General features: G+C 42.8%; 1 protein-coding gene across 5 annotated transcripts in view; it reads right to left on the reverse strand.

Moving 5' to 3' along the window:
* LOC124017945 (B-cell lymphoma 3 protein homolog) overlaps positions 1 to 9,698 on the reverse strand; it is a 43,179-nt gene that overhangs the window by 22,226 nt on the left and 11,255 nt on the right. For 4 of the 5 annotated variants that reach the window (XM_046333181.1, XM_046333179.1, XM_046333182.1 and 1 more), the window contains 2 exons: positions 1,548 to 1,656; positions 1,407 to 1,415 (listed from right to left, as the gene is read on the reverse strand). In XM_046333181.1, coding sequence (XP_046189137.1) covers positions 1,407 to 1,415; positions 1,548 to 1,656 — 118 coding nt within the window. The remainder of the gene's footprint in view (positions 1 to 1,406; positions 1,416 to 1,547; positions 1,657 to 9,698) is intronic. The other variant, XM_046333180.1, reaches the window with a different exon arrangement.

Genomic DNA, 9,698 nt, shown 5'->3' on the forward strand with positions numbered 1-9,698 from the left:
TGTTTGGTTAGTAGTAGATGACAGTGTTTGGTTAGTAGTAGATGACAGTGTTTGGTTAGCAGTAGGTGACAGTGTTTGGTTAGTAGTAGATGACAGTGTTTGGTTAGCAGTAGATGACAGTGTTTGGTTAGTAGTAGTGACAGTGTTTGGTTAGCAGTAGGTGACAGTGTTTGGTTAGCAGTAGGTGACAGTGTGGGAGTATCAAACAGCTGTTTCATAGCACCAGTGCTGCAGCTGATCTGGTAGTCGCACAATGTGCACATGCAACTCAGTACTGATATTAACTCTGTCAAACCGTTGAATAAAATTGACCACTGAAGTATTGTTTGGACTGCACAACACATGTTGAACTGCTAGAGAAAGTTGTTTTTTTTCTGACATAGTATGATTATCTGGCATTGCCAAAAGAGCTTGGCAGGCTTTATGTAAAAGTATTGTGGAGTGTGTTTTAAGATTTTTATTTGGGGTTACAGACTATCCTATATAGTCATTTACTTGTGATTATAACTGACAAATCTAATAAACAATTAGAAAATGGGCTCTCAGGCTTGGCAATACGTCTGTATCTGGTAGTCACATCGTGGCGAGCATCATGTCTCTCAGCCTGGACTGAAATCTCCCCCTGGCCACTCACACGAACGTATACAGCCTGTCTGCTAGACTATGCACTACAGACAGATATCACTGTAAATGCCTCAATCTCACCTCAACGGTGAGAAAACACAACAAATGGTACCTACGTTATTTCTGGTAAGTGAGCAATGTGTTGTCTGCAACCCCAGTTGTGTGTGTGTGTGTGTGTGTGTGTGTGTGTGTGTGTGTGTGTGTGTGTGTGTGTGTGTGTGTGTGTGTGTGTGTGTGTGTGTGTGTGTGTGTGTGTGTGTGTGTGTGTGTGTGTGTGTGTGTGTGTGTGTGTGTGTGTGTGTGTGTGTGTGTTAGGGTTCACAGTGTTTTCTCTGGGGTGATTAAGCAGACTAACAGAGCTGCAGAGGGAATGTGGCATTGACAGGGTGTGGTGGCACGCTGGAGGGAGGAAGTGGACTCATTTGAAAGTGATGGGAAAGGTGCAGAAGATGGAACCCAACAGAAAAGAGAACATCACTTCAGAACACACAGCCCTGAACAAAGGATACCAATCATAGCACATCCTTCCATGCAATAGGCTTGTGCGTGTGACCTTGGCCTGCATTAAGCACAGGTAACCAGAAACTGTACATTTCTTCTGATAACCGGCAGCCGAGAGGTGTCGGTCTGTGTACGGTAAAGAGGCTGGGCGAGGAGGAAATCAAGGACTTCCTCTTTCACACCTTTCCTTATTGTGCTCTGAAGTCTGCAGTGAGTGGCAGGTGTGTGTGTGTGTATATGTTTTCCTATATTATCAGGACCCCAATGTCCTAATATTTCACCGTAATGTCCTGAAAAGGTAGGAAAACAAATTATATTTTAAGCTCAAGGGTTTTGGGGTTAAGGAAAATATGATATTTACACTCCAATAACTCCTGACATTTCTGAAAACACAGCTGTGTGTGCTCGTGCATGTATCTCACCTGTCTCAGGTTGTTGTAGATGTCCAGGTCTGTGTGAACCAGTTCCAGGAGAAGGATCATTCTTTGGATCTGAGCTTCCTGCCCCTGCGCCACTGCTATGTGAAGAGCCCTGTAACACACACACCCAAGTCAAAACTACACACAAAAATAAAGCAGGTACACATTCTTCCACACACAAATTCTGATTTAAACCAATAAATGCACAAAATAAATTGACACACATCCTTTTCACACAACTCCAGCATGATTGTAAAGTGGCTGCTGATACATCCTGACACAGAAACCCCCTGACTAACCTTTAAGCCAGAGAAATCCTATGGACTACAAACTGAATGACACACTAACTGGCATGTGATGGCTGGCTAACCCATAACCTATATATTACTGAATGGCCAACTTCACTTGACCTATGACCTGATTCTCCACAACTGACAGTTAGGCTGAGAGGAGAGCAGTGTGGTGGGTGACTCATTACAAAGCCTGTAGAAAACTGATCAAAGTGACTAGGAAACTGATATTTATATAGTATGTAAAGTGAAAGAACAGAGGTCAAACATAAGAATAAGGAAGAATGACAGGAGTTCCTGGGGAAAAAAATATTATCAGAAGTGAATTTCAGTAAACTCGTTTGGTTTGGTGTAACTTCCTGTTGTGTGACAATGTCACAGCCCTCTGTATTGGGGGAAATAATCACCATTAAACCATTAGAACTACGGTCTCTATTAGGGGCTTTCTGTGTGTTTTCATGTCTTTCAGCTTCCTCCAATGAATATCAATCGTAAATGCAGAACAAGAGAAGAAAGGTTATGACAGGAAATTGGGTAGGGACATTTTGAGAGAATGATTTAAAAGTACCTTCACTGAGAATTTGGGGTTAGCACAAATTTACGGTAATGTCAGTTTTTTTTTGTCTACTTCCTGATCTGTTGTCCATTAAACAGAGTTACAGACTAAAACACATATTGGTGTTTGGCATGTCTACCTACTGCACATACAACTGAAGTCTGAGGAGATGAGTAACAACATATTTGCATACGCAAAGAGGAAATGGAAGATAAAGAAAATACATAGGCCTACACACACAGAGAACATTGCTCAAAGACAACTCTTGACAGCTCTTATACAAAACAAATTTCGCAGAAAACCTTTTCAATCTCCAGCATCTACCTTGTTGGCTTTTTAACACGGGTCACAAATGGCACGTGCTGCAGGCCTACACAATACAAATGGTATGTCCTGAGACAAAACATTTGTCATCCTCTTTCAGAGAGTTGTGTGTTATGTCATACATTCCTCCACATAACTACACTGAACAGAAATATAAACACAACATGTGAAGTGTTGGTCCCATGTTCCATGAGCTGAAATAAAAAAGATCCCAGAAATGTTCCAAAAATGTATTTCTCTAATGTTTTACACATTTGTTTCCCTCCCTGTCAGTGAGCATTTCTTCTTTGCCAAGATAATCCATCCACGTGAAAAGTGTGGGTACTACGTACGGCCCAGTACATCACTTGGGCCAAGCTTCCTGCCATCCAGGACCTATATACCAGGCGGTGTCAGAGGAAGAACCAAATAAATGGTCAAAAACTCAAGTCCCACTAGTCGTAGACTGTTCTCTCTGCTACTGCATGGCAAGCGGTACCGGAGCATCAAGTCTAGGTCCAAGCGGCTCCTTAACAGCTTCTACCCCCAAGCCATAACACTGCTGAACAATTTATCAAATGGCCACCCGGACAATGTACATTGACACCACCCTTTGTTTTTACTCAGTACCGGAGCCCCCTGTATATAGCCTCGTTATTTTTATGTAATTCAACTGGGTAACTTTATTTTTACTTTATTTTGATTTAGTAAATATTTTAACTCTTTCTTCAACTGTACTGTTGGTTATGGGCTTGTAAGTAAGCATTTCACAAATAAATAAAATTAGATTTCATTTGAAATGTGCTCCTTTTGCTGGGGACAATAGGGCAACTAAAATGTGCAGTTTTGTCACAACACAGTGCCACGGGTGTCTGAAATTTTGAGGGAGCATGCAACTGATATGCTGACTGCAGGAATGTTCACCAGAGCTTTTGCCAGAGAATCGAATGTTAATTTCTCTACCATAAGCCACCTCCAACGTAATTTTAGAAAATTTGGTAGTATGTCCAACCAACCTCACAACGTGTATGGTGTTCTGTAGGCGAGTGGTTTACTGATGTCAATGTTGTAAATGGAGTGAAAGTGGGGATATGGTATTTTTTTTATTAACCTTTATTTAACTAGGCAAGTCAGTTAAGAACAAATTCATATTTACAATGACAGCCTAGGAACAGTGGGTTAACTGCCTTGTTCAGGAGCAGAATGACAAATTTTTACCTTTTCAGCTCGGGGATTCAATCTTGCAACCCTTCGGTTACTAGTCCAACACTCTAACCACTAGGCTACCCGCCTCCCCGGTATGGGCAGGCATAAGCTAAGGACAACAAACACAATTGAATTTTATCAATGGCAATTTGAATACTCAGAGATACCGTGACATGATCCTGAGTCCCATTGTCGTGCCATTTATCCGCCACCATCACCTCATGTTTCAGCATGATAATGCCCCATGTCGCAAATATCTGTACACAATTCCTGGAAGCTAAAAATGTCCCAGTTCTTCCATGGCCTGCATACTCACCAGACATGTCACCCCATAAAGCATGTTTGGGATGCTCTGGATCTATGTGTACGACATCGTCTGTTTTGTCACCAAAGCCCCATATACTACCCACCACTGCGATCTGATAGCTCTCCTTGGCTGGCCCTTGCTTCATATTCATCACCAAACCCACTGGCTCCAGGTCATCTAGAAGTCTTTGCTAGGTAAATCTCAGCTCACTGGTCACCATAGCAGCACCCACCCGTAGCACGCGCACCAGCAGTTATATTTTACTGGTCAACCCTAAAGCCAATTCCTCCTTTGGCCGCCTCTCCTTCCAGTTCTCTGCTGCCAATGACTGGAACGAACTGCAAAAATCACTGAACTGCAAAAATCACTGAAGCTGGAGACTCATATCTCCCTCACTCACTCACTTTAAGCACCAGCTGTCAGAGCAGCTCACAGATCACTGCACCTGTACATAGCCCATCTGTAAATAGCTCATCCAACTACCTCATCCCCATACTGTTATTTGATTTATTTTTGCTACTTTGCACCCCAGTATCTCTACTTGCACATTCATCTTCTGCGCATCCATCACTCCAGTGTTTAATTGCTAGATTGTAATTATTTAGCCACTATGGCCTATTTATTGCCTTACCTCCCTTATCCTACCTCCTTTGCACACACTGTATATATATTTTTTCTATTGTATTATTGACTGTATGTTTGTTTATTCCATGTGTTACTCTGTGTTGTTGTTTGTGTTGCACTGCCTTGCATTATCTTGGCCAGGTCGCAGTTGTAAATGAGAACTTGTTCTCAACTAGCCTACCTGGTTAAATAAAGGTGAAATAAAACATAAAATCGTGTCCCAGTTCTCGCCAATATCCAGCAACTTCACACAGGAATTGAAGAGGAGTGGGACAACATTTCACAGGCCATGGTCAACAGCCTGATCAACTCTGAAGGACATGTGTAGTGCTGCACGAGGCAAATTGTAGTCACACCAGATACTGACTGGTGTTCTGATCCACACTTCTACCTTTAAGGTATCTGTGACCAACAAATGCGTATCTGTATTCCCAGTCATGTGAAATTCATAGATTTAGGGCCTAATACAGCTTAGCTCTGTTTTACCAGGCAGAGCGAGACTGACTTGACAGCAAATGTAATATTTGGGTGCCAAGCCGAAACATTACATTCTTTCGGAGCTTGATTAAGGCAAGTCCTAACAGAACACTTATCAGCATACGGCCTTGGGTGGATCTCATAACTGCCTCTCTTGAAGACAGGTGCGTGCCTACCTGCACTTATGAGTAATTAAACCTAGCATTATGCATTAGGAGTACAGTGCCTTGCGAAAGTATTCGGCCCCCTTGAACTTTGCAAACTTTTGCCACATTTCAGGCTTCAAACATAAAGATATAAAACTGTATTTTTTTGTGGAGAATCAACTTTGCATTTACGACATTTATTGGATATTTCAACAAAAATTGAACAAATCAAAAACTGAAAAATTGGGCGTGCAAAATTATTCAGCCCCCTTATGTTAATACTTTGTAGCGCCACCTTTTGCTGCGATTACAGCTGTAAGTCGCTTGGGGTATGTCTCTATCAGTTTTGCACATCGAGAGACTGAAATTTTTTCCCATTCCTCCTTTCAAAACAGCTCGAGCTCAGTGAGGTTGGATGGAGAGCATTTGTGAACAGCAGTTTTCAGTTCTTTCCACAGATTCTCGATTGGATTCAGGTCTGGACTTTGACTTGGCCATTCTAACACCTGGATATGTTTATTTTTGAACCATTCCATTGTAGATTTTGCTTTATGTTTTGGATCATTGTCTTGTTGGAAGACAAATCCCCATCCCAGTCTCAGGTCTTTTGCAGACTCCATCAGGTTTTATTCCAGAATGGTCCTGTATTTGGCTCCATCCATCTTCCCATCAATTTTAACCATCTTCCCTGTCCCTGCTGAAGAAAAGCAGGCCCACACCATGATGCTGCCACCACCATGTTTGACAGTGGGGATGGTGTGTTCAGGGCGATGAGCTGTGTTGCTTTTACGCCAAAACATAACGTTTTGCATTGTTGCCAAAAAGTTCAATTTTGGTTTCATCTGACCAGAGCACCTTCTTCCACATGTTTGGTGTGTCACCCAGGTGGCTTGTGGCAAACTTTAAATGACACTTTTTATGGATATCTTTAAGAAATGGCTTTCTTCTTGCCACTCTTCCATAAAGGCCAGATTTGTGCAATATACAACTGATTGTTGTCCTATGAACTTCTGGAGAGAGTTTGCTGCACTGAAAGTAAATGGGCTGAATAATTTTCCACACCCAATTTTTCAGTTTTTGATTTGTTAAAAAAGTTTGAAATATCCAATAAATGTCGTTCCACTTCATGATTGTGTCCCACTTGTTGTTGATTCTTCACAAAAAAATACAGTTTTACATCTTTATGTTTGAAGCCTGAAATGTAGCTCAGTTGGTAGAGCATGGCGCTTGTAACGCCAGGGTAGTGGGTTCGATCCCCGGGACCACCCATACGTAGAATGTATGCACACATGACTGTAAGTCGCTTTGGATAAAAGCGTCTGCTAAATGGCATATATTCAAGGGGGCCGAATACTTTCGCAAGGCACTGTATATTGTGTTATACAGGGCAGTATGTTACTAATACAGACGGATCATTGAGACATTGCTCATCTCTGATCAACCTGTGTCACCGTAGACCTTCCTATTCAAACAGAGTGGCTGGGTGGATGCATCTTTCACAACACAATCACAACACGTACAATGCATAGCACAGGTGTGGAGATGTGTGGTAACATTATACAGAGCCTGGGGTTTGGAGGCGGGTGTTTGACTGACGTCAATGCAAAAGGCAGGTCTAACCAATCACAACCAGCCATCTCATCCGTGTAGCTAGTGTAACACAGACCAAAACATGTCAACAAACCATAGCCAATACAACCTTGCTTTCCACATTTCTTGTTCAACTTGAGTAAACAAATCTTTCACATAGAGAAAGACACAATAGGGATGACAGTTTTGTCTTTGTAATTGAAACCCATCTCCATACAAGTGTAGTTCTAACCGGCACTGTGGTGACTGGTGCAACTGAAGATGACCACAAGACAGTCTCATAACAGTAAAACGTGCGACAGTGTTGACTCTCTCGCAATCTGACCTGACCAATGGCCATACAGCACAGTGAAGCCACTCAGCCGTCTGATCAGTGTGAAAAGCAGAACTTGTGTTTGGCCGCATATGTCGGTTCTTTCCTAAAAAAGTTCCCCTTTCTGGTAAGTGAGAACCACCCCTGACCACGTTCACAAGTGTATCCGTTGTAGGGCTGACCCCATTTTGTCAACTTGTCGATTGTTTGGTCGATAGGCTGTTGGTCGACCAACGATTTTTTAGTTGAGCAATATAAAAAAAATGTTATGGCAAGAGAGACTTGTCGGATTCACATTTGTCTCAGTGGGACCATTGAGGAGCTCATTAGTATCACCAGTAGTACATTATTTTTGTTTCATGCATTCAATAGATTATTATTACTACAGTCTTACCATTTTCATTGTCAGAGTGGACACGTTGTTTGAGGATTGCACAACCTAGGCTACACTTCTGAGGAACAAGTTTTGGTTTATTTCATTCCATTTAGGAGTTGTCAATTTCCTCATTGCAATTTGTAGTGCTTCTGTCAATATTGAGTAAGGACGAGCACCTGACTATACATAGAAGTAGGCCTAGGCTACCTGGTGTGCGCACAAATGTAGGCTATAAATGTGCCCATTTGGGGATCTGATAGTATTTCTGTCTTAACTCACCACCACTGTGGAACTTCTGAGAGTCATTTCTTCTTCACCTCAAACAGTGAGTAAACTAAGTCTGTTTTTACATTCATCTAGAATCGGCCTCCCGGGTGGCACAGTGGTGCCACCAGAGACTCTGTGCCACCAGAGACTCAGCTGTGCCACCAGAGACTCTGGATTCGCACCCAGGCTCTGTCGTAACCTGCCGTGACCGGGAGGTCCGTGGGGCGATGCACAATTGGCATAGCGTCATCCGGGTTAAGGAGGGATTGGCCGGTAGAGATATCCTTGTCTCATCGCGCACCAACGACTCCTGTGGGGGGCCGGGCACAGTGCAAGCTAACCAAGGTTGCCAGGTGCACTGTGTTTCCTCCGACACATTGGTGCGGCTGGCTTCCGGGTTGGGATGCACACTGTGTTAAGAAGCAGTGCAGCTTGGTTGGGTTGTGTATCGGAGGACGCATGACTTTCAACCTTCGTCTCTCCCGTACGGGAGTTGTAGCGATGAGACAAGCTAGTAGCTACTAACAATTGGACACCATGAAATTGGGGAGAAAAAAAGGGGGTAAAACTTTTTAAATTATTATTTGTTTTAAAGCTAATGCCAAGGTCATCCTCAACGTAGCCTATTTTTCAATAACCACTCAGCATGAAAGGGGGAACAAATGTCATGCTCTGATCCGGTGGAAACATAGAATAAGCCTACCTGATTACTGCTGGGTTCTCCCATGCAGTGAGGAAGCAGAATGAATGAATCTGCAGCAGAGTCTTTACATCACCTAGAAATCATGTATTTGTGGAGTATGTGAGTAGATGACAAACATGCATTATTGCAGCACAATGAGGATGACAACAGTAATGGCATCAGTTCGGATTAAAAACAGTCCCCAGATGAGTATATGCGAGGTGCCTCTCCTAACATTCCTCAAAAAGCTATCAACACCCAACTGACCTAGTAACAGGTGTCTCCATTCAGTGCAATGGTGAGATTATCACACACTTGAACAAGGTTAATCTCTCTCTCCCTTTCTCTCAAGATGAAACTGCTCTCTCTCCTGTTCCTGGAAGTGGGGCAGACCACAGCCCCAGATAACCCAAAGCACACTGACGCAGGAGCGCACTCAAACACACACTGACAGTGGCATACATGCGGTATCCTGTTTGGGGGGAGGTGAGGGAATACGGGTTGCTGTGGCCAGCAGACCACCTGAGAGAGCGATGACTTTAAGACAGGTGTATTAAACAGAAGGGAGCCAGAAACACACCACAGTCCAACTTACAATACATCCTTTTCAGAAACCATTTGAGTCATTAGTAGGTGTTAGTAGCCAGAATGCATACATTTCTTACTTTTTGAAAACTGGACCCGTGGGAATTGAACCAACTCTGACACTCTGACATTGCAAGCACCAAGCTCTACCAACTGAGCCACATGGGACACCCTGAGACTGGAGCCAAACATAGCCTTTATGGTCGCCTGTTAGTTTTAGATGTTTTCTTTTTTATTGAGCTTTAAAGCACTGGTCTTTTAGTTGTTCCAAAGGTCAGAACCAAAACGTTTGGTCCTGGCCTTTGGAACAGACTGCAGGAGGATCTGAGGGCAGGCCTCAGAAACTGGAGACATTTTAAAGAAAAATCTTAATATATAAGTAAAAGCAAGGCTAAAAAGGTTAAGGTGCTTTTAGTCATACAATAAAAAAAT

This window comes from Oncorhynchus gorbuscha, unplaced genomic scaffold (assembly GCF_021184085.1).
Source record: "Oncorhynchus gorbuscha isolate QuinsamMale2020 ecotype Even-year unplaced genomic scaffold, OgorEven_v1.0 Un_scaffold_35:::fragment_2:::debris, whole genome shotgun sequence".
Taxonomy (NCBI): Eukaryota; Metazoa; Chordata; class Actinopteri; order Salmoniformes; family Salmonidae; genus Oncorhynchus; species Oncorhynchus gorbuscha.